The sequence below is a fragment of the Antedon bifida genome, chromosome 10, assembly GCF_963402885.1.
Source record: "Antedon bifida chromosome 10, ecAntBifi1.1, whole genome shotgun sequence".
Lineage (NCBI taxonomy): Eukaryota > Metazoa > Echinodermata > Crinoidea > Comatulida > Antedonidae > Antedon > Antedon bifida.
Genome location: NC_136235.1, coordinates 2269154 through 2295567, shown reverse-complemented (window position 1 = coordinate 2295567; position 26414 = coordinate 2269154). Strand labels below are relative to the sequence as shown.

The window sequence follows — 26414 nt, the reverse complement described above, 5'->3', positions numbered from 1 at the left end:
GCGCACACAAAAATCAATTTCTAATCAACTTTCTACGCGTTTCATTTTAAGCGTGTAAAAAATTCAACGCGAGCGCAAATTTTTACGTATGTGGTGGGCACGTAGTGCTAAAAACATCTTTTTTCGCATGAAATATGTTTTTCCAGCCTTTTAGAGTATTTTTACCAACTTTTAAACAATTTTGACTTAAAATCACGTCATACGAGCACATCGAATTTGACAATTCGTGCGCGTTTTTGATGAAAAAGTCATAGTTTCTAACTACATGGTGAAGTTTATTTTTATTACATAAGGCCAAAAGCTGCAAAATTGAACAAGTACTTTACAAATTGAAATAAGACAAATTCATTACAAATTTAAAACTCAAGTGAGACATCACTACAGTAGGAATAAAAAAAAAGGAAATTGAACAAAAAAATGAAATTGATATTATTTTAATTTGATCAATACAGTTAATCTGAGCAGTAAACAACGAGAATACTATCACAATTTATAACAATATAAGCACTTGCCAGCTCTTATACTATGACGTTATCCAATTCCTTCACTTGCACTGATGAAGGGCTAGAGTTGCCCGAAAGCTCTGCTAACTTTTCTGGCTGTTTTACCTTATCGTTTTGATTTAGCTTTTCGCTTTTTTTTTTGTATCTCCATTGAGATCCAGCCACTGATACCCACAGCATTGTCATTTTTTCAGTTATTTGCCTTTGGATTAATATAATAAATTTATATATCCATGAATAAATCTAGTACATTTTTTAATCAAAAGAATTACTAAGGAATATTAATATACTCTTATATTATTTTGTTGATTGAAAGAACTTGTATAAAGTGTGGTCATGATAAACTTCATTTTTATGTTGGAAATTAAACAAAATGATAACACAATAAAATGATTTGACAGTTTGACGCAACTTTAACATTAAGGAGTAAAAAAAAATGATTAGTGAACTTACAGAGAAATCCAATGAGATAATCATACATACAAAACTACGTACAATGTTTGATTTCCAGTTCTATTTCTGTAACATATTTATTTATATTACTCTATGGTTGGTCAAGTTATGATTGGGCCTGGGTGCTAAACTTTTCATCTCTTAATCTCAAAGTAGAGACTTCTGGGTGCTTCAAATAGAAAATAACCTATAGCTACAATACCAACTGTCAATTACCAAGCCAATTTGGTCTAAATCAAAAACCTCTACTTTCACCTATAACAAAATATCAATTATCAGGGTATATTGCCTCTACCTTTTGATTAGGTAGGCCTCTATGTCCAAACAATTTCTGCACAGAAGTATATAGAGAATTATGGAGTGGAGAAGATATCCCCACTCTTTAGACAGCGAATCTTAAAAAGGTTGTCTGTAAATTATTGAAATAAGAACCAAACAAGTCAACCACTTGGTACTTGGTTAATCATCGCTGCATTTCCCTAACAACCGCTATTTTGGTAATACTTCAAATCGGGTCTATTCTAACTTTCCCGCAGCAACTGTTATCTTATTCTCTTTCAAAGTTTTAACAAAGAACAGAGACCTATCTTCACTTAGGATGCCCCTTTCTTCAAGATCTAGTATCACAGTCCACTGGTTGTCACATTGTTTCCTAGAAACACCGTTTAGATTGATGAGCATTCTTATGTTGTCTTGGGAAAGCGTTTTGCCGAAATCTATCAGCTTCTGTCGGTACGACGTAACAGTTGTTACATGATGGTCGGATTCCTCAAACGCGTTCTTCAGATATTTGTTAGCCTCAAGAGCACCTTTGGTACCGGTGACATAGATGATATCGATGAGAACTTTAAAGTTGGTATCGGTAACATGGCCAGCCTGTTTCAATAAATTAAACAATTCCATGGTGGTGCCAGCCTTCTGTAGAGCATTGTAAGGTGTTACAAGATCTTTGCACAACACCTTCAGCATATCAAGTGAATCATGCTCATCATACCAATTCGATACTTGTACCAACATTGTCTGAATTTTGTTCTCAGGTGATGCTGTATAAAAAAAACACTTAATACATTAACATGATATATATAGTAATAGGTAAGTATAAATTGGGAAATACAATGAATGAATAAGTAACAATCTATATATTTATTTTACTTAATAAATATAAATATCATTACCCCCAAATACACTCAATGACACTGGCATTGGGGATGACACCGATTGTAGCTCTAGCTTTGGCAATGACTCTGATTCTAGATCTGACGCTGGCAATGACTCTGGCTTTGGTACTGGTTCTGTAGTAGTGCCTATATAATGTAATAACACAATACTAGGATTAGAATAGTTTTTTTATTTTGATTGATAATGATGAGTAGTGATAATTAGGATGACGTAATGGCGATGACGATAAAGAAAAGAAGTCCAACTTACTAGTTGAAAAAAAGTGTTTGATATGAGCAGTATCCATAGCATTCTTTGTTCCACATGGAACAGAATCCATTTTCAAACACTTGTCAAGATCAATTAAGTGATGCTCATATGGTTCACAAGCAATACATAACACACGTAGATTGTAGCCAATGCCCTCATATATATTGCAAACAGTTTTCAGTTGCTTCTTCAGGTAGTTTAGAACCTAAAACATGGATTGACATTTAATTTTGGTAGATTTATGTGTTACATATGAAATTTATTTTATTCATTTAAAAAAATTTAAAACATATTTATACAGGATAACATAATTCAGAAATATGGTGATTTTTAAATATGGTCCTGTTTAAAGCCATGACTAAAACAAATGTGTTATTTGTTTGTTATTTTGTTCAAAAGTAATAATCTAATTGATTACCTCTATACAGACACTAGGTTGTGGTTCAGATATCAACATTTGTTCGGTTTCATCACCCGATGTACCAACACGACGCTTGATTTTATTCCAGCGTGATATTTCAAGCTATTAAGGAAAATATTTATTTAACAAACATTAATAACAAACTCATCAGATTTAATTCCTTATAATACACAATTTAATTTATTTTGCATAGTTTGTGCATTATGATGTACTGTACGATCAAACTAAGAAAGCAAAAGTGTGAAAAACCGACAGAAAGCAAATTGCGTACACTACATTTCATTTACATTTCAACTTAAATCGCTTTTAATATTTAAATACCAATGTTGCAAATCTTAAAACTAGTAATATAATTAGTATATATAAAAATATAATAATATAAAATATAATCTTTTTTTTATCTGGTGTTGAATGCAAATTGTGACAAAAACTTTTTCTAATTTTCTTTATTATGCTTTTAATGTATTTTAATACTTTAAAAAAATTTTTTTTAATATTTTATTATTATATAATGTACATTTTAAAGTTTTTAGATCTGTAAAATTGTACTCATTTCAGCCTTTGGCTGCCTGTATGGTTTCTTTTATTGAATAAATTAAATAAATACCTTGAATAATAATAATAATAATAATTAATGAATTCTGTATTTTATTTCATACCTTTATTGCATATGGTTTTTCCTTTTCATGGTTAATTTTGACAGAACCTAAACTGACAGTGTGATCACTAAATTTGAAATCACTACGATTCCGGAACACTTCTGAATCATCACTACCCTTTTTGGTCATCAATTCCAGAAATGCAACAACCAAAGTGTTGTACACAGCATCAGGGAGAAAGTCTGTCGGAGTCAGATAAATTGATACCGTTTGTGCGTCATCTGCTGCGACTTTCAGAATGTTTTTTTTGTCAACTTTCATTCGGCAGGGAACCAAGAATACCCGGTTACCATCTTTAATTCCCTGTTAATATAAACATCACAATTACACATAAATTGGTACAAGTAAGAGCTTAATACAAAAAACTGATTAAAAGTTTATAGTATTTGCCAACCTTTGTCTTCTCAAAGAGCAAACGAAAAACTTTCATCAATTCTACAAAGACTTCAAAAAGATCTTCATCTTCGTTTCGCCACAAATAACGGAGTAACTTCTCTTCAAGGACTCCTTCATTGCTAAGCTTTTCCCATAGCTTCTGTAATTGCTTCCGATCTTCTGCTTTCTTCTGTGTACAAAAAAAAAAACATATTCTAAATGTAATAGACCGACTGATATACAAATCTAGTTATATATAATATGCATTTACTAACCATTTTAAACATTGGTGTAACTACTGTGATGACTTTTGTCAAAATTTCAATCATCCAGTGAAGATTTGTTATCACAATGTTTCTTAATTTCTCATTAGTGCCGGTGTACATGATTATTCCAGTGTCATTCAGATAACTTATGGCAGTGTCGAGTACATCTTGGAGAATTCCACATTTAGTGGAAATCTCAGAAACCTAAATGCAGAATTGACATTTTAATATAATTAATACACTAAATTCATTTGATAATTAAACAGGACAGTACTAATAGTACAATAACAGTAGCCACTACTACAGTACTACATGTGCAGTATTGGATACAGACTGCTCATGTCTGCATTACTGACAATGTTTGATTACAATTATTATACAATAAATATTCTGAGTACACATACAACATATTGAATGATAGAATTCTATAACTATACGTTGAAAAACAAATTAATTCAAACCCTTACCTCTGTCAAGGTAATGTACAATTTTGTTTTTCCAATTGTTTGCAACTTTTCCTGCAAATTAACCCACTTTACAGGAACTTTCTGTACCATTGCTTTCATGTATCTACCAACATTTTGCTTAAGTTTTTCAATACCTTCGTGTGACTTTACAGTGTTATCCACCATGTACATTTCACGATCCACATGATTGGCATACGGCATTCCTTTCATTGCATCAAACATCTGTTTGAACATCTCTCCAGCCTTAAATAATAAAATATATATTATTAAATAACTATTAACTAAAACACTACACTCAATGAGTTTTGTCAAGTGGTATTAAAATCGTATACTAAAGCTATTACCTTTATCTGTTTTTCAGATTCTGTTCCTAACAATTTGTCCATATGGGTAGCAACCAAACAGATAGGAGGTGACTCTATGCTCTTGTCATCAATGAATATGGGGTTTCCTGAACTATGCTGTAACACAGTATGTTCATAAATGGACCTTATCCAGAACAAATTCATGTCCAAATTTGTCATTTCGAGTGAACCCTGAAATCAAAATCCAATTGTAATTTAAAGTTTACTAACATTATAACTATAATCAAGTTATGTTTTAAATTAAACAATTGACTGTGAATATATTTTACTTACTATTGACGAATCTCGTGGATTAGCTAATTCATTCAAGTTGTCCGTAACACAAAATGCCACACAGTACGACACTTTATTTGTGAGGAAAAACTTTAAAAAAATATAAAAAGCTAATAATGACAATATAATTTTTCCTTGTCAGTTGGAATTCTAGATTCATTGTAGTTATCTGTGAATGTCATAACAGTAAAAATGTTACACATTGACGTATGTTTTTTTGTAGTAAGTACACCTTAAGTATTTCTTGCACATCAGCTTAATTCATTTTATATACCCATAAGAAAGAAGCAAAGATGCATATCTAGCTTTAAATATGATTTTACAACACAAATTATTCCAAAATAATGCATAAAAAAACAAACATACCCTGTGTGTTATGTAGTAGTCTAGTTGACCAGCGTAGTCCCATATACTTGTAATGTCACTCACATCTACCTTTCCTGTTGCCATTGTTAAACCTTTCCTTACAATATTCACAGCTTTATACGCCAAGTTTTTATCATTGCCTTTTTTAAACACAGAAAAAAAATCACTATGGTAATATTGCTTAAGCAACCTAAATCTGCAGATATAAAAAATGACAACATTTTAATATTTTAGTATGTGCCTACCTTCATCTAATTTCTTTTCTAACGCATGTGCACGAATTTGCTTGGATAGTTCAACACCTTTAATACAAAGCAAGAAAAATGAAACATGTATATTTATACTATAGATACACAATATTTAAAAATTAAATACATGTTTAAATACATTCTAACATTGTTCAATCATTCTGTCTTTATACTATGTATGCAATTGAACAATGCTTTTTTTCTTAAAGTTTCAAGAGTTTGTTTGATGCTGACTCACCATCTACATCTTTCACTTTCTTCCACTTTCTACAATCTTTTTTTGCTTGAAACACTGTTGTAGTAACGATACCATCTGTTGATGGCTCTCTGGAATTGAACCTATTATAGTAATGTATAGTAAAGTTAAACATAATTAAGAAATATTCAAGACTGAAACATATATTATTTACTGAAAAACAGAAATTATAAAAAATAAATTAAACAGCAATCCTAGCTAGCATAGGTTTACTTTTATACAACTATGCATTTGAGTAAAGGTATTAAAAAAATCATCTAATATTAATTTTAAAAATACAAAAATACTAATATTAAACAGGATTTTACAGTTTCTAAGTTTTCAATAATTCTGTCTGAAAATTCAATTCAATTCAACAGGGAATAATGTTTTTGAATAAACAAACAGGCTTTCTTTTCAAAGTATTATTGATACAATACTACAACAAACACTTTTTCAGGGTAAGAGTAACATTAATTTTAGTATTCCCTGGTTATTTGTTACCTTTCACCAAGCATAGCCTTTACACAACTTGTCTTGCCAGCACCTTCTTTCCCAAGAAACATACATCTTGAATTCACAACTGCAATTTCACCATTTTGAAGCTCATATTTGTATATTTTAATAGCATATTTACCCTTGGAATATATCTCTGCTGGAACTAATATTTCTAATATAAAATATTAATATATATAACATTTTTAAAATGTAAAATTTTAATTTTTTTTTCATATATAACCTCAGCTTACAAGCTAATATTAACTTCTAAATATACAGTGGTAAATAATTTAATTTTTGATAAAGATGTATTGTTCCACCAAAACATGAAAAATGAAGATTAATAAAATCAGACTGAAAATAAGCCAATATGTAGTTTGATAAAGTTATTCACTTTCGTAGAGAAAAAAAAGCAATAATATCACTTAGACAAAATGACGTCTGACAATTTGACTATTTTTTGCTTTAAAGTAAATTACAAGTTTTTTTAGTACTGTACTGTCAATCCAATTTTGGTTAAAGTGAATAACTAGATTTACCATTGGAATCTAAAAAAATATCGAAATCAAATGTAAAACAATGTCAAATTTAAAATACATTTTTATTGTTCGTAATTAACCTCTTACAAGTTAAAATATAAACTAAGGCATCACTTACTGTCAAAGAAGTTTAAAATCTTGTTCGTTTCCTTTGGGTCTGTGGATATATTATTTTCTAAAACAGCCATTGGTGTATTTCCTTCCTATAAAAAAATTAATGTTTTAGTTGATATACAGACACTACTGTACCATTAAACCTCTGGTGTTTTCATGCGATCTTAAAGTCAGATTAAATAGCTAACTCCTTTATTGTATTTATTTATTATTAGTAAAGCAATTTTTAAAATTTAACAATTCAATGATATCAAATGAAAAACAATAATTTCAAAACTCACATTGTCACTTTTTAATAAATATATTAGTATAATTGTTAAATAATAACAACATATTGGTAAGGTATGGTAGTGGACCCTTTCCAAATCTATTTGTGGTACAACCAAAATTTCCATATCTCTTCACACTACAAAGTTGCATATAATGGTGTGTGGAATTAGATAATTATACATTTCACTCTGTTATGTTAGGTTTACAATATATATTATTATTCATATTATGATATTATACCATTCTCAATGCAGAAAATAATCCTAATTACAGTATATTTTTAATGATAAATAAGACACAAAAAGTGATTAATTGATTATCATTATCATGAGTGAGAGAAAAAAATATGGTTACAGTTACTGTAACCATATTTTATAGTAAGAATTATCTTTGTAACCTTATGAAATGTTATACCTAGTCTTAAAAATAATTTCAATTTGAAATTAGTATATTACTTCTTTTTTTTGTTGATCCACTACAAAAAAACAAATATGTATGTAATAAGTATGTGTAAGTTGTGTATGTACTGTCATACAGTGTTTATTAGTGAAAAAACTACCTTATTTTGCAATGTTAATGGTGCACCTTGATTTATAAAGAATTTCACTATTTCCAAGGTACAATATCTACAACGCAGATACAAATGAAGTGGAGTGTTTCCATCCTTGATGAACAAAATCATAATCATAAGTTCAATAATATTGATAACAGCTATTTACAAATGGTAAAGTATGCTGTGTGTTCTAAAATATTTTGCAGTAAATTCATTATTAATTAAATTCAATTTACGTCATTGTCTACCTTTGTTACAGTATCTTTACATAGTAATTTTTGCAATCTTATGAATCGTTACACCTATTCTTATAATAATTTCATTTTGAAATGAGTAAATTATTTGCTTTTTGTTGATCTGTGTAATTTGTGTGTGTACTGCGAGTGGCCGGCCAAGCGGTTAAGACAGTGGAACCTTAATCCATAGCCATAACATTGGCAAGGGTTCGAGGCTCACTCGCTCCATGGTTCTGGTGGTAGAACAATTCTTCTCGGATAAGGACTATAAACCGTAGGTCCAGTGTATGCATATTGCTCGTGTGCACTTTAAAGAACCTACTACATCTTTTGAGACGAGTAGGCGATTACCCTAGTGTACTAGTTCACACACAAACTGTCGTGCACAGACGTAATGGCGCCGTAGTTGGCTGCCGATTACACGATGCGACCCTTAGTGGAGAAGAATGTTGTTGAAAAGGTGTAACATCTAAGTCCACAGCACTCTGATCTTCATGAAATAGTGCTATATAAATGTCACATAACATTACATTAAATTACTGTCATACAGTAAGTGTATAATTATGAAAAAAAAAAATATCCTATTTTGCAATGACAATGATGCCCCATGCTGTTGTATAAGGAATTTCACTATTTCCAAGTTATAATCTCCAGACAGATAACAATGAAGTGGAGTGTTTCTATCCTTGATGAACAAAATCATAATCATAATTTCAATAATATTGATAACAGCTATATAATTGATAAATGCTAAATAGACAAACAATAAATTAATTTCATTTTGAAATGAGTAAATTATTTCATTTTTTATCCAATTTAAGAAAACAAAAAAGTATTTAATAAGTATTACTAAATGTGTGTATGTACTGTCATACAGTAAGTGTATAATTGTGAAAAAAAATTACCTTATTTTGCAATGACAATGATGCCCCATGGTGTTGTATGAGGATTGCCACTACTTCTAAGGTACAATGTCCATGACGGAGATACAAATGAAGTGGGGTGTTTCCATCCTTAATGAACAAAATCATAATCATAAGTTCAATAATATTGATAACAGCTATATAAGTAATTGATAAGTGCTAAATAGACAAACAATAAATGTATAGCAAAACACATCTCATCACAAATGGTAAAGTACACTGTGTGTATTCTCTTGCAACTTAATCCTGTAGTAAATTTGTTGCAGTTAAGTTCATTATAATTTACCTTTGTTACAGTATCTTTACATTGTAATTTGTGCAATCTTATGAATCGTTACACCTAGTCTTGAAAATAATTTCTTTTTAATGATTAAATTATTTCTTTTTTGTTTATCCAATACAATAAAACAAATAAGTTTGTGTATGTCATACAGTAAGTGTATAATTGTGAAAAAAATACCTTATTTTGCAATGTTAGTGATAGACCACCATGCTGTATGAGGAATGTCACTATTTCTAAGGTAAGTTGTGGATAGGTTCTACTCACATACAAATGAAGTGGAGTGTCTCCATTCTTGATGAACAAAATCATAATCATAAGTTCAATAATATTGATAACAGATATGTAATTGATGAGTTAAGTTCTTTATAATTTACATCATTGTCTACCTTTGTTAGAGTATCTTTACATAGTAATTTATGCAATCTTATGAATCGTTACACCTAGTCGTGAAATTAATTTCATTTTGAAATGAGTAAATTATTTCTTTTTTGATCCAATTTAAGTATTTAATAAGTATTACTAAATGTGTGTATGTACTGTCATACAGTAAATGTATTATTGTAAATAAAACAATTACCTGATTTTGCAATGACAATGATTCACCATGCTGTTGTATGAGGAAGTTCATTATTTTCAAGGTACAAAATTCACGACACAGATAACAATGAAGTGGAGTGTTTCCATCCTTTATAAACAAAATAATAATTATAAGTTCAATAATATTGATAACAGCTATATAAGTATTTGATAAGTGCTAAATAGACAACCAATAAATGTATAGCAAAACACATCTCATCACAAATGGTAAAGTATACTGTGTGTATTCTCTTGCAACTTAATCCTGTAGTAAATTTATTGCAGTTAAGTGAACAGTATAATTTACATCATTGTCTACCTTTGTTACAGTATCTTTACATAGTAATTTATGCAATATTATGAATCGTTACACCTAGTCTTTAATTAATTTCATTTTGAAATGAGTAAATTATTTCTTTTGTGATCCAATTTAAGAAAACAAAAAAGTATTTAATAAGTATTACTAAATGTGTGTATGTACTGTCATACAGTAATTGTGTATTATTGTAAATAAAACAATTACCTTATTTTGCAATGACAATGATGCCCCATGCTGTTGTATGAGGAATGTCACTATTTCCAAGGTACAAGGTCCAGACAGATAACAATGAAGTGGAGTGTTTCCATCCTTGATGAACAAAATCATAATCATAAGTTCAATAATATTGATAACAGCTTTATAAGTAATTTATAAGTACTAAATAGACAAACAATAAATGTATAGCAAAACACATCTCATCACAAATGGTAAAGTATACTGTGTATATTCTCTTGCAACTTAATCCTGTAGTAAATTTGTTGCAGTTAAGTTCATTATAATTTACATCATTGTCTACCTTTGTTACAGTATCTTTACATAATAATTTATGCAATCTTATGAATCGTTACACCTAGTCTTGAAATTAATTTCATTTTGAAATGATTAAATTATTTATTTTTGATCCAATTTAAGAAAACAAAAAAGTATTTAATAAGTATTACTAAATGTGTGTATGTACTGTCATACAGTAATTGTGTATTATTGTAAATAAAACAATTACCTTATTTTGCAATGACAATGATGCCCCATGCTGTTGTATGAGGAATGTCACTATTTCCAAGGTACAATGTCCAGACAGATAACAATGAAGTGGAGTGTTTCCATCCTTGATGAACAAAATCATAATCATAAGTTCAATAATATTGATAACAGCTTTATAAGTAATTTATAAGTACTAAATAGACAAACAATAAATGTATAGCAAAACACATCTCATCACAAATGGTAAAGTATACTGTGTATATTCTCTTGCAACTTAATCCTGTAGTAAATTTGTTGCAGTTAAGTTCATTATAATTTACATCATTGTCTACCTTTGTTACAGTATCTTTACATAGTAATTTATGCAATCTTATGAATCGTTACACCTAGTCTTGAAATTAATTTCATTTTGAAATGAGTAAATTATTTCTTTTTGATCCAATTTAAGAAAACAAAAATTGTTATACCTAGTCTTGAAAATAATTTCTTTTTGAAATGAGTAAATTAGTATAATTGTTAAATAATAACAACATATTGGTAAGGTATGGTAGTGGACCCTTTCCAAATCTATTTGTGGTACAACCAAAATTTCCATATCTCTTCACACTACAAAGTTGCATATAATGGTGTGTGGAATTAGATAATTATACATTTCACTCTGTTATGTTAGGTTTACAATATATATTATTATTCATATTATGATATTATACCATTCTCAATGCAGAAAATAATCCTAATTACAGTATATTTTTAATGATAAATAAGACACAAAAAGTGATTAATTGATTATCATTATCATGAGTGAGAGAAAAAAATATGGTTACAGTTACTGTAACCATATTTTATAGTAAGAATTATCTTTGTAACCTTATGAAATGTTATACCTAGTCTTAAAAATAATTTCAATTTGAAATTAGTATATTACTTCTTTTTTTTGTTGATCCACTACAAAAAAACAAATATGTATGTAATAAGTATGTGTAAGTTGTGTATGTACTGTCATACAGTGTTTATTAGTGAAAAAACTACCTTATTTTGCAATGTTAATGGTGCACCTTGATTTATAAAGAATTTCACTATTTCCAAGGTACAATATCTACAACGCAGATACAAATGAAGTGGAGTGTTTCCATCCTTGATGAACAAAATCATAATCATAAGTTCAATAATATTGATAACAGCTATTTACAAATGGTAAAGTATGCTGTGTGTTCTAAAATATTTTGCAGTAAATTCATTATTAATTAAATTCAATTTACGTCATTGTCTACCTTTGTTACAGTATCTTTACATAGTAATTTTTGCAATCTTATGAATCGTTACACCTATTCTTATAATAATTTCATTTTGAAATGAGTAAATTATTTGCTTTTTGTTGATCTGTGTAATTTGTGTGTGTACTGCGAGTGGCCGGCCAAGCGGTTAAGACAGTGGAACCTTAATCCATAGCCATAACATTGGCAAGGGTTCGAGGCTCACTCGCTCCATGGTTCTGGTGGTAGAACAATTCTTCTCGGATAAGGACTATAAACCGTAGGTCCAGTGTATGCATATTGCTCGTGTGCACTTTAAAGAACCTACTACATCTTTTGAGACGAGTAGGCGATTACCCTAGTGTACTAGTTCACACACAAACTGTCGTGCACAGACGTAATGGCGCCGTAGTTGGCTGCCGATTACACGATGCGACCCTTAGTGGAGAAGAATGTTGTTGAAAAGGTGTAACATCTAAGTCCACAGCACTCTGATCTTCATGAAATAGTGCTATATAAATGTCACATAACATTACATTAAATTACTGTCATACAGTAAGTGTATAATTATGAAAAAAAAAATATATCCTATTTTGCAATGACAATGATGCCCCATGCTGTTGTATAAGGAATTTCACTATTTCCAAGTTATAATCTCCAGACAGATAACAATGAAGTGGAGTGTTTCTATCCTTGATGAACAAAATCATAATCATAATTTCAATAATATTGATAACAGCTATATAATTGATAAATGCTAAATAGACAAACAATAAATTAATTTCATTTTGAAATGAGTAAATTATTTCATTTTTTATCCAATTTAAGAAAACAAAAAAGTATTTAATAAGTATTACTAAATGTGTGTATGTACTGTCATACAGTAAGTGTATAATTGTGAAAAAAAATTACCTTATTTTGCAATGACAATGATGCCCCATGGTGTTGTATGAGGATTGCCACTACTTCTAAGGTACAATGTCCATAACGCAGATAAAAATGAAGTGGGGTGTTTCCATCCTTAATGAACAAAATCATAATCATAAGTTCAATAATATTGATAACAGCTATATAAGTAATTGATAAGTGCTAAATAGACAAACAATAAATGTATAGCAAAACACATCTCATCACAAATGGTAAAGTACACTGTGTGTATTCTCTTGCAACTTAATCCTGTAGTAAATTTGTTGCAGTTAAGTTCATTATAATTTACCTTTGTTACAGTATCTTTACATTGTAATTTGTGCAATCTTATGAATCGTTACACCTAGTCTTGAAAATAATTTCTTTTTAATGATTAAATTATTTCTTTTTTGTTTATCCAATACAATAAAACAAATAAGTTTGTGTATGTCATACAGTAAGTGTATAATTGTGAAAAAAATACCTTATTTTGCCATGTTAGTGATAGACCACCATGCTGTATGAGGAATGTCACTATTTCTAAGGTAGGTTGTGCATAGGTTCTACTCACATACAAATGAAGTGGAGTGTCTCCATTCTTGATGAACAAAATCATAATCATAAGTTCAATAATATTGATAACAGATATGTAATTGATGAGTGGTAAATAGACAACGAATAAATGTATAGCAAAACACATCTCATTACAAATGGTAAAGTATACTGTGTGTATTCTCTTACAACTTAATCCTGTAGTAAATTTGTTGCAGTTAAGTTCTTTATAATTTACATCATTGTCTACCTTTGTTAGAGTATCTTTACATAGTAATTTATGCAATCTTATGAATCGTTACACCTAGTCGTGAAATTAATTTCATTTTGAAATGAGTAAATTATTTCTTTTTTGATCCAATTTAAGTATTTAATAAGTATTACTAAATGTGTGTATGTACTGTCATACAGTAAATGTATTATTGTAAATAAAACAATTACCTGATTTTGCAATGACAATGATTCACCATGCTGTTGTATGAGGAAGTTCACTATTTTCAAGGTACAAAATTCACGACACAGATAACAAAGAAGTGGAGTGTTTCCATCCTTTATAAACAAAATAATAATTATAAGTTCAATAATATTGATAACAGCTATATAAGTATTTGATAAGTGCTAAATAGACAACCAATAAATGTATAGCAAAACACATCTCATCACAAATGGTAAAGTATACTGTGTGTATTCTCTTGCAACTTAATCCTGTAGTAAATTTATTGCAGTTAAGTGAACAGTATAATTTACATCATTGTCTACCTTTGTTACAGTATCTTTACATAGTAATTTATGCAATATTATGAATCGTTACACCTAGTCTTGAAATTAATTTCATTTTGAAATGAGTAAATTATTTCTTTTGTGATCCAATTTAAGAAAACAAAAAAGTATTTAATAAGTATTACTAAATGTGTGTATGTACTGTCATACAGTAATTGTGTATTATTGTAAATAAAACAATTACCTTATTTTGCAATGACAATGATGCCCCATGCTGTTGTATGAGGAATGTCACTATTTCCAAGGTACAAGGTCCAGACAGATAACAATGAAGTGGAGTGTTTCCATCCTTGATGAACAAAATCATAATCATAAGTTCAATAATATTGATAACAGCTTTATAAGTAATTTATAAGTACTAAATAGACAAACAATAAATGTATAGCAAAACACATCTCATCACAAATGGTAAAGTATACTGTGTATATTCTCTTGCAACTTAATCCTGTAGTAAATTTGTTGCAGTTAAGTTCATTATAATTTACATCATTGTCTACCTTTGTTACAGTATCTTTACATAGTAATTTATGCAATCTTATGAATCGTTACACCTAGTCTTGAAATTAATTTCATTTTGAAATGAGTAAATTATTTCTTTTTGATCCAATTTAAGAAAACAAAAATTGTTATACCTAGTCTTGAAAATAATTTCTTTTTGAAATGAGTAAATTATTTCTTTTTTGTTCATCATACAAGAAAACAAATAAGTATGTGTAAGTTTGTGTTAGAACTGTCATACAGTAAATGTATAATTGTGAAAAATAATTACCTTATTTTGACATGATAATGACGCACCGTGTTGTATGAGGAATTTCACTATTTCTAAGGTAGGTGGTGTATTATACCTGTACCAGTAGTTACGCAGATACAAATGAAGTGGAGTGTCTCCAACCTTGATGAACAAAATCATAATTATAAGTTCAATAATATTGATAACAGCTATATAAGTAATTGATAAGTGCTAAATAGACAAACAATAAATGTATAGCAAAACACATCTCATTACAAATGGTAAAGTATACTGTGTGTATTCTCTTACAACTTAATCCTGTAGTAAATTTGTTGCAGTTAAGTTCTTTATAATTTACATCATTGTCTACCTTTGTTAGAGTATCTTTACATAGTAATTTATGCAATCTTATGAATCGTTACACCTAGTCGTGAAATTAATTTCATTTTGAAATGAGTAAATTATTTCTTTTTTGATCCAATTTAAGTATTTAATAAGTATTACTAAATGTGTGTATGTACTGTCATACAGTAAATGTATTATTGTAAATAAAACAATTACCTGATTTTGCAATGACAATGATTCACCATGCTGTTGTATGAGGAATTTCACTATTTTCAAGGTACAAAATTCACGACACAGATAACAATGAAGTGGAGTGTTTCCATCCTTTATAAACAAAATAATAATTATAAGTTCAATAATATTGATAACAGCTATATAAGTATTTGATAAGTGCTAAATAGACAACCAATAAATGTATAGCAAAACACATCTCATCACAAATGGTAAAGTATACTGTGTGTATTCTCTTGCAACTTAATCCTGTAGTAAATTTATTGCAGTTAAGTGAACAGTATAATTTACATCATTGTCTACCTTTGTTACAGTATCTTTACATAGTAATTTATGCAATATTATGAATCGTTACACCTAGTCTTGAAATTAATTTCATTTTGAAATGAGTAAATTATTTCTTTTGTGATCCAATTTAAGAAAACAAAAAAGTATTTAATAAGTATTACTAAATGTGTGTATGTACTGTCATACAGTAATTGTGTATTATTGTAAATAAAACAATTACCTTATTTTGCAATGACAATGATGCCCCATGCTGTTGTATGAGGAATGTCACTATTTCCAAGGTACAAGGTCCAGACAGATAACAATGAAGTGGAGTGTTTCCATCCTTGATGAACAAAATCATAATCATAAGTTCAATAATATTGATAACAGCTATATAAGTAATTGATAAGTACTAAATAGACACACAATAAATGTATAGCAAAACACATCTCATCACAAATGGTAAAGTATACTGTGTGTATTCTCTTGCAACTTAATTTCTGTAGTAAATTTGTTGCACTTAAGTTCATTATAATTTACGTCAATGTCTACCTTTGTTACAGTATCTTTACATAGTAATTTATGCAATCTTATGAATTTTTATAACTAGTCTTGAAAATAGTTTCATTTGAAATGAGTAAATTATTTGTTTTTTGTTGATCTGTATAATTTGTTTATGTACGGTCATACAGTAAGTGAAAAAAACAATTACCTGATTTTGTAATGACAATGATGCCCCATGCTGTTGTATGAGGAATGTCACTATTTCCAAGGTACAATTTCCATAACGCACATACAAATGAAGTGGAGTGTCTCCATCCTTGATGAACAAAATCATAATCATAAGTTCAATAATATTGATAACAGCTATATAAGTAATTGATAAGTACTAAATAGACAAACAATAAATGTTTTGCATAACACATCTCATCACAAATGGTAAAGTATACTGTGTGTATTCTCTTGCAACTTAATTTCTGTAGTAAATTTGTTGCACTTAAGTTCATTATAATTTACGTCAATGTCTACCTTTGTTACAGTATCTTTACATAGTAATTTATGCAATCTTATGAATTTTTATAACTAGTCTTGAAAATAGTTTCATTTGAAATGAGTAAATTATTTGTTTTTTGTTGATCTGTGTAATTTGTGTATGTACGGTCATACAGTAAGTGAAAAAAACAATTACCTGATTTTGTAATGACAATGATGCCCCATGCTGTTGTATGAGGAATGTCACTATTTCCAAGGTACAATTTCCATAACGCACATACAAATGAAGTGGAGTGTCTCCATCCTTGATGAACAAAATCATAATCATAAGTTCAATAATATTGATAACAGCTATATAAGTAATTGATAAGTACTAAATAGACAAACAATAAATGTTTTGCATAACACATCTCATCACAAATGGTAAAGTATACTGTGTGTATTCTCTTGCAACTTAATTTCTGTAGTAAATTTGTTGCACTTAAGTTCATTATAATTTACGTCAATGTCTACCTTTGTTACAGTATCTTTACATAGTAATTTATGCAATCTTATGAATTTTTATAACTAGTCTTGAAAATAGTTTCATTTGAAATGAGTAAATTATTTGTTTTTTGTTGATCTGTGTAATTTGTGTATGTACGGTCATACAGTAAGTGAAAAAAACAATTACCTGATTTTGTAATGACAATGATGCCCCATGCTGTTGTATGAGGAATGTCACTATTTCCAAGGTACAATTTCCATAACGCACATACAAATGAAGTGGAGTGTCTCCATCCTTGATGAACAAAATCATAATCATAAGTTCAATAATATTGATAACAGCTATATAAGTAATTGATAAGTACTAAATAGACAAACAATAAATGTATTGCATAACACATCTCATCACAAATGGTAAAGTATACTGTGTGTATTCTCTTGCAACTTAATTTCTGTAGTAAATTTGTTGCACTTAAGTTCATTATAATTTACGTCAATGTCTACCTTTGTTACAGTATCTTTACATAGTAATTTATGCAATCTTATGAATTTTTATAACTAGTCTTGAAAATAGTTTCATTTAAAATGAGTAAATTATTTGTTTTTTGTTGATCTGTGTAATTTGTGTATGTACGGTCATACAGTAAGTGAAAAAAAAAATTACCTGATTTTGTAATGACAATGATGCCCCATGCTGTTGTATGAGGAATGTCACTATTTCCAAGGTACAAGGTCCAGACAGATAACAATGAAGTGGAGTGTTTCCATCCTTGATGAACACAATCATAATCATAAGTTCAATAATATTGATAACAGCTATATAAGTAATTTATAAGTACTAAATAGACAAACAATAAATGTATAGCAAAACACATCTCATCACAAATGGTAAAGTATACTGTGTGTATTCTCTTGCAACTTAATCCTGTAGTAAATTTATTGCAGTTAAGTGAACAGTATAATTTACATCATTGTCTACCTTTGTTACAGTATCTTTACATTGTAATTTATGCAATCTTATGAATCGTTACACCTAGTCTTGAAAATAATTTCATTTTGAAATGAGTAAATTATTTGATTTTTGTTGATCTGTGTAATTTGTGTATGTACGGTCATACAGTAAGTGAAAAAAATAATTACCTGATTTTGCAATGACAATGATGCCCCATGTTGTTGTATGAGGAATTTCACTATTTTCAAGGTACAATGTTTATAACGCATGTACAAATGAAGTGGAGTGTTTCCATCCTTGATGAACAAAATCATAATCATAAGTTGAATAATATTGATAACAGCTATATAAGTAATTGATAAGTGCTAAATAGACAGCCACTAAATGTATAGCAAAACACATCTCATCACAAATGGTAAAGTATACTGTGTATATTCTCTTGCAACTTAATCCTGTAGTAAATTTGTTGCAGTTAAGTGAACAGTATAATTTACATCATTGTCTACCTTTGTTACAGTATCTTTACATAGTAATTTATGCAATCTTATGAATCGTTACACCTAGTCTTGAAAATAATTTCATTTTGAGTAAATTATTTCTTTTTTGTTGATCTAATACAAGAAAACAAATAAGTAATAGGTAGTGTAAGTTTGTGTATGTACTGTCATACAGTAAGTGTATAATTGTGAACAAAAATTACCTTATTTTGCAATGATAGTGATTTACCATCCTGTATGAGGCATGTCACTATTTCTAAGTTAGGTTCTTTAACATGCAAGAACTTGCCATAACACAAATACAAATGAAGTGGAGTATTGCCATCCTTGATGAACAAAATCATAATCATAAGTTTAATATATTGATATAAAGTAATAATTGATAAGTCCTAAATAGACAACCAATAAATGTATAGCAAAACACATGTCATCACAAATGGTAAAGTATACTGTGTGTATTCTCTTAAAGATGTATTGTCCCCCTGAAAAAATAATTCTTAACAAAATTTGTTGAATATGCCATTTTACTGTAACATAATAGTTATCCACTTTGACCAAAAACTGGATCGAAAAAAAAATGTATTTACCTGAAAAAACTGTAATTTATAGCAAACAATGGTCAAATTGGCTGCCAGCCAATGGGTTTTTGGTTGAATTTAACAATTTACTTTGTCATTTTATAAGTGAAAACATTATTTGTTTTCTTTTTTTTTCTACTGAAGGGATTAACTTCATTAAAACTACAAATGAAAATAACATATTAAAAGTCTGATTTCATTAATCTTCATTTTTCATGTTTTTGGGGGACAATACATCTTTAATCCTGTAGTAAATTTGTTGCAGTTAAATTCATTATAATTTACGTCATTGTCTACCTTTGTTACAGTATCTTTACATAGTAATTTATGCGATCTTATGAATCGTTACACCTAGTCTTGAAACAATTTTATTTTGAAATGAGTAAATTATTTCTTTTTTGTTCATCAAATACAAGAAAACAAATAAGTATGTGTAAGTTTGTGTTAGAAATGTCATACAGTAAATGTATAATTGTGAAAAATAATTACCTTATTTTGACATGATAATGACGCACCGTGTTGTAGGAGGAATTTCACTATTTCTAAGGTAGGTGGTGTATCATACTTGTACCAGTAGTAATCCAGATACAAATGAAGTGGAGTGTTTCCATCCTTGATGAACAAAATCATAATCATACGTTCAATAATATTGATAACAGCTATATAAGTAATTGATAAGTGCTAAATAAACAACCAATAAATGTATAGCATAACGTCATTTCACAGTTCATTCAAGTGTGTTTGTGTAAAAAGGAAACGTTCTCTGTAAATCTATGAAAAAATTCTTGTTATATACCTCATCAATATTTTTTAATATATCTGGATGTTTCTTGCAAATTTGTTCAATTGTTCTCAAGTCCCCATTACACATAGCTTGTTTCAAATCATTCCTGTCAAAATTCAAGAAATAATGCATTACAGTATTATTACCGTAGATTTTATGAGAATAACAGTTCATGATAATAATATTTAAAATGTTTATTTTATGTTAATATTTTAAATAATTATGCATATGGTTACACTTGATTCAGCCAAGGATGTTTTTCAGGCAAACATAAAAATATAATAATTTAGATTAGTAAACTCATTTCACATTGTTTTTCAATTATTATACTTCTTTATACACGTCAACATAACATTTGAGAATGAATAAAATTTAATAAAATTAAAAAATCTATCCATTTCACTCATTCTGATTCAAATTTTAATTATTTCTATATTTTTTAATGTTAGCGTATACATAGTCTTCTTGATTTGAATTAAAAAATAAAATCAACATACCAAGTATACTCAATTGAAGACATACTGCACCTTCATTTACCATTATTCATGTGCCAATGACTTAGAAAAAAAGAAAATAGGAAAGGCAAGGTGAACATTATGTAATCTCTTCTGATAAAACTCTTTTCTTTTTCTAATTTTCTCTCTGAATAATTCTTCTCTGGGTACTTTTTAGGCATCAGTTCAGTTTTTAAGGGTTAAATTGTTTTACTTTATAATAAATTATTTTTTATGTAATTTTCATATCCATTAAATGCAAATTTTTTAGGGTTACTGATTATTAGTTTTTGCTAGATTGACCACATAAACCAATATTGTTAAAATTTGGCGTAGGCCTACCGAATCAAACCAAATAGCAATGCAAAAACTACTACTGTCTTAGTATGGTACAAAAGAGGTACTATAAACGCTTTCGCCTAAAAAATATAGAATCTATGTTATTCCTTATGACTATTTTTACAGTACACACAACACAGAGGGACGGGCGGTTTCCGCTCAGGATAGATACAGATTCTACGTGGGACAAGCTACGTGGTTTTCCACTTACCGTCACTGTTCGTCTGTGTAAATTGGCCTTAATAGTAACTAACAAGCCTGTTAGTGGCGATGATTCGCTGAACTAACTAACTAACCAGCCTGTTAATGGCGAAGATGATTCGCTGAACTAACTAACAAGCCTGTTAGTGGCGATGATTCGCTGAACTAACTAACCAGCCTGTTAGTGGCGAAGATGATTCGCTGAACTAACTAACTAACCAGCCTGTTAGTGGTGATGATTCGCTGAACTAACTAACTAACCAGCCTGTTTAGTGGCAATGATTCGCTGAACTAACTAACTAACCAGCCTGTTAGTGGTGATGATTTGCTGAACTAACTAACTAACCAGCCTGTTATTAGTGGCAATGATTCGCTGTTGGTCTGGAATGAAATTAAGAATAAAGAATACACAATACCTGTATAGGCTGAGTCAGTTATGTGGGACATGGTACACTGATTATGAACACAAAGAGTGCACAAACTCAATGTATAGGCTGAGTCAGTTATGTGGGACATTGTACACTGATTATGAACACAGAGAGTGCACAAACTCAATGAGGGTGCTATGCAAAGTACAAATAAAGCATAGATATATATAAATCCAAAGCCAAATTTGTACAGATAAAACATAGAATGGGACAAACCCAGAGGAGATGTTAAAATGGATGGATTTATTTAACATAAAATGGGTTACTAGATAATCTGTATTAAGAAATGTATACGAGTATAAATTATGTATGTAGATGATGTAAAAAAAGAACACTATGTTAATAAGGAAAATAATATGTTTGTTTTTTAATCGAAAATGAGTTAAAAAAATTATATGTATAAAAAGAGGAATGCAATATAAGTAGAATTTACAAGTTAAAGTTAAACAGATGAAAAAATAATGGAAAAAAAAAGAACAAATATGATATACAAAAAAATTGAATTAAATATACCAAAAAAAAAAAAGAATTAAAGATAATTATCATGAAGGAAAGAGTCAATAGATGATAAAAGATGAGGAAGAGATTACATTTGGGCTTGCGTTGCGTCCTAGTTGGAACCCTACTTTTACATCGCTAAAAATATTAATTTCCTCTCATAGTTAGTGCGCACGCTATACGAATAATGGGACTGTGATTTTTACATTTTACCAATGAAAGTGTGGGAGCATCAATCTTTGATCTCTAGAGAGCAAGATGACTTCTGTAGCAGCAGCAGCACGAACATCGGCTGCACAACTTTGTGTCTGCACAATGCAAAAACTTTTCTACGGATCTCCTCCATGTGGTACCTACCTTATCCTATCTGTCTCATGCAGTTCCGTAGAATTTAGATTGATGAGTAACAGTAGTTACTGTTCCATTCTATCTTATAGAAGATACCATGAAGAGTTTTAAAACGAAATTTCTGATTTCATGGGTAGATTGTTAAGCGTCGGTAGTTATTTCCGGGTGTGTTAATCCCTTTGCACCAAAGATATGCACAACACACCTACACCTTTTATTCTTTGGTCATATATATAATAAAACGTCATGCTGACGCAACTGGCATTATCGAATTATTATATACGGAGCGCCATTTATGCATTTAAACTTTTAAAATAAAAATAGTACTACAATGTAACTGCTCCAGTGGATCCAATTTGGCACAGCGGGTGCACAGTGAAAAGTCACTAAATTGTAATATCTTTTCGATGTACACTATGCTCCATTGGACTGAATTTGATCACACTATTTTACTTTCAAATCTCTTTAACTAATGATATCCTGGCATTACTCTTGACCTATTCAAAGATTATATATGTCCAATCGACTTCAATGCACATACAGTATATCAACAATGTTTGTTCTGATTTTAAAACCTATTGTTTGTGGTTTAGGCCTACTTCAATTAGGACGTTCTTTTTTTATTATTATTGTATATCAATGGTCTACCTAATGCTGACATCCTTTCTTTCTATATTTATGCTGATGACACTAACATATTTTATTCTCACACACAGATTTTGCTTTATTTTTAAAACTTTGAATAGGGAATTGAAGAACCTTAAATGATTATTTCAATGCAAACAAACTTTCTATAAATATTAATTAGCAAATGCCACTTTATGCTTTTGTTTTTCGACACTAAGACTTGAATAATGACACACATAATGTTTACCTTGCTACGCATAAAATTCCTCTTGCTAAGCATACATAATTTATTAAAGTAGAAATAGATGAAAAACCGTTAAACTTAAATACATATTAAATACATCGAAACTAAAGATATCTAGAAATATTCGAATTGTATATCGTCTCTCCTTTTACTTATCCAAACAAATCCTTTGCATTACTTATTGTTCACTTATTTTACCTTTTACTTCTTACTTCAACCTTGTCTGGTCAAACAACTATATTTCAAACCTCAACAATATGTTTATTCTCCAAAAAGAAACCATCATCATCATCATCATCATCATCATCATCATCATAATAACATTTATTTCCTTTATAATAATAATACAAAATAAAAATAAGAAAGATAGTTAAAACAATACATTTTTTTTTTCTCATCTGCTTTTCTCTGATCTTAAATCGTTAACTGAAAAACATCAATATATCCTCCAACAATGCACTCGTCTATGAACATGTCAATTGTCTACTTTCAACTAAAATTGCTCGCAGCTTCAAAACAATAACATCCATACCCATACCCATATACTTGTTTTTCTTGTAAGCTCCATACTCCACTTACCAAATTAACATTAATGCAACATACTATCCAAATTATATAGGCCTAATGATCTCCCTGACAAAATTAAATGACACCTTCAAACAAATATTTTCTTTTAAATTTAAAAAAAAGGAGTAGGCCTAAGCACATTTATTTTGGTTTTCTGTGATTCCATTGTATTAACATTGTCTTGCCATGTTGAGTGCTTTTCTTGCTTGTCCTATTTTGTTTACGAATGTTAAATTAAATATCAATATGATTTTTTTTCTTTACTGGCTACCCGTCACAAGTTCTTTTAGAGGGAGACCTTCAAATGTTGTTACTTCCTGGGTTTTGCCTCTTGATTACATTATATTTAAATTTGTATTTTAAGGAAATAAAAATGTAATTTTTTATTTGCATTTGGCGCCAATGGAGCACAGTGATATAAAATATAATTCAAGTCAGTAAACTTTGATATGTTTTCGTGTATTTATTGTTAATAGGCTACACTGTGCTCCAGTGGACCCTATTTGGCGTCAGTGGATCACAATGATATAAAATAGAAATAAATTCAATACATTTTAAGATCTTTTCGTACACACTGCGATACAGTGGACCCGATGTGGCGCCAGTATCATCTGTTCGCATGTAATACACTGTGCTCCAGTGAACCCAATTTGGTGCCAGTGGAACATAGTGAAATGGTCACATACAAATCACATCGAGAATAAATACTTTTCGAATACAAACATGTTACTAATGGTACTAATGGGTGCCTTCAGGGTTGTGTAGAATTACCATCAGCATCTTGGAAATACTACTCAAGATTAGGATCAGGGTGGATTTGAGGAAATTATTTTCTAGTCAGATTTGTAGAAATTATTTTCTAGTCAGGGCTGTGATTTTTTTAGTCAGGGTTGCGTAAATTAGGTTTACTCGCTGGCTCCTGCTGTAATCGTCGGTGGAAGATACATGGGCATATCACGGAGGAATTTAAGAGACTGCTGTCTCAGATTGACTGCAACTGCTAAATGACAAACAAACATATGCATGTCTATGACAATAAACTATTGTTACATTCAGTTTATACTCATGGTATGATATTGTAAAATTGTGTCGTACCTGCTGGTTAAGAGAGTAAACAAGGCAAATTTCGACCCTTTTAAATTCAATAAAACTCTATGGCACTATGATAAATGATAAAACAATATATTATCTGCATTTTTTACAGTTCAGTGCATAATTCTGAAATTCCATATTTGGTGATTTTTCTTAGCTCTATCTGTACCTATTAGGAATATACGATACGATAATAATATCAATTACAATTTTATTTACAATAATTATAAGTCTGACATTTCACTAGATGTTTTTTTTTTGTCTGAGATCTTTCAGATGATTCTGTACAAAGACAAAACAAGAAATGAACATTTAATAATTTTAACAAATAGTATATTATGGCACAAACAATGGAAATAAATTAATAAAAAATCGTGCCATCAGAGAAGCAGATTACGATAGCTTAGAGTGCCGATTGTTTTAGTGTTCAGAATACTGATGATGAAACAATTGAGATTTAATCAAGATGAGTCAATGGTGAAACAAACATGAACTAATTACCTGTTGCAAAAAGTGCTTGATATGAGCAGTATTCATAGCCTTCTTTCTTACACATGGAACGGAATCCTTTTGCAAAAACTTGTCAAGATCGATTAGGTGAATGATAAAGATATTCACTAAACAAACTAATCTGATTTTATTCTCTAAAACACAATTGAACATATGTGAAATTTTATAGAAATTCTGAAACAAATGAGAAAAAGTAATTCATTTCATACCTTCAATGCTCAGGCCTCTAACTTGTTTCATAACAATCGCTATGCTTGTCTGAAGTTTGAATGTACTGCTGATAAGCTTGCTAATAAACCATTGCATTCCACGCAGCGGCATTTAATTGTAATTTCAAAAATCAAAATGGATTTTTTTCCTCCCCGCAAAATGCTCTGTTGTGCCATCCACTTTTGAAAACGCGTGTGTGCGCGCGCTGCTGGATCAATTCTTGCTATAAATGTTCGTGGAAAATTGAAGTACTGTCTCGAGTGCGTACTTATAAGCACAAGCATATCCAGGTTTCTTTTGATGATTCACCTGTTTGTGTGTTATAATAATTTATAGGGAGAAATATGTGTGTACTGTCGCACTTTGTAGTAATCGTCGCACTTTGTAATACCTGTCGCACTTTGTAATACTACAAAGTACGACCATT

At 29.7% G+C, this 26414-nt stretch overlaps 2 protein-coding genes across 3 annotated transcripts in view; one reads left to right on the top strand and one right to left on the bottom strand.

Annotated features, from left to right (window-relative positions):
- Positions 1–26414, top strand: part of LOC144854835 (DNA-directed RNA polymerase I subunit RPA12-like) — a 100585-nt gene that overhangs the window by 2248 nt on the left and 71923 nt on the right. The gene's annotated exons all lie outside the window — the stretch shown is intronic.
- Positions 1219–26098, bottom strand: LOC144854555 (uncharacterized). Its single transcript, XM_078712500.1, has 37 exons — positions 25987–26098; positions 25085–25175; positions 20442–20535; positions 20135–20257; positions 19271–19393; positions 18759–18866; positions 18283–18387; positions 17806–17913; positions 17329–17436; positions 16852–16959; positions 16378–16482; positions 15855–15962; positions 15333–15455; positions 14748–14852; positions 14225–14332; positions 13716–13829; positions 13238–13345; positions 11092–11196; positions 10575–10679; positions 10053–10160; positions 9653–9766; positions 9175–9351; positions 7215–7299; positions 6564–6729; positions 6063–6163; positions 5822–5878; positions 5577–5716; positions 5211–5300; positions 4917–5108; positions 4573–4815; positions 4115–4309; positions 3859–4029; positions 3465–3767; positions 2803–2907; positions 2385–2589; positions 2132–2260; positions 1219–1999 (listed from the first exon to the last, which is right to left on the bottom strand). Exons 1-37 carry the CDS (start codon positions 26096–26098, stop codon positions 1473–1475), a joined length of 5169 nt encoding a protein of 1722 aa, XP_078568626.1. The 3' UTR covers positions 1219–1472.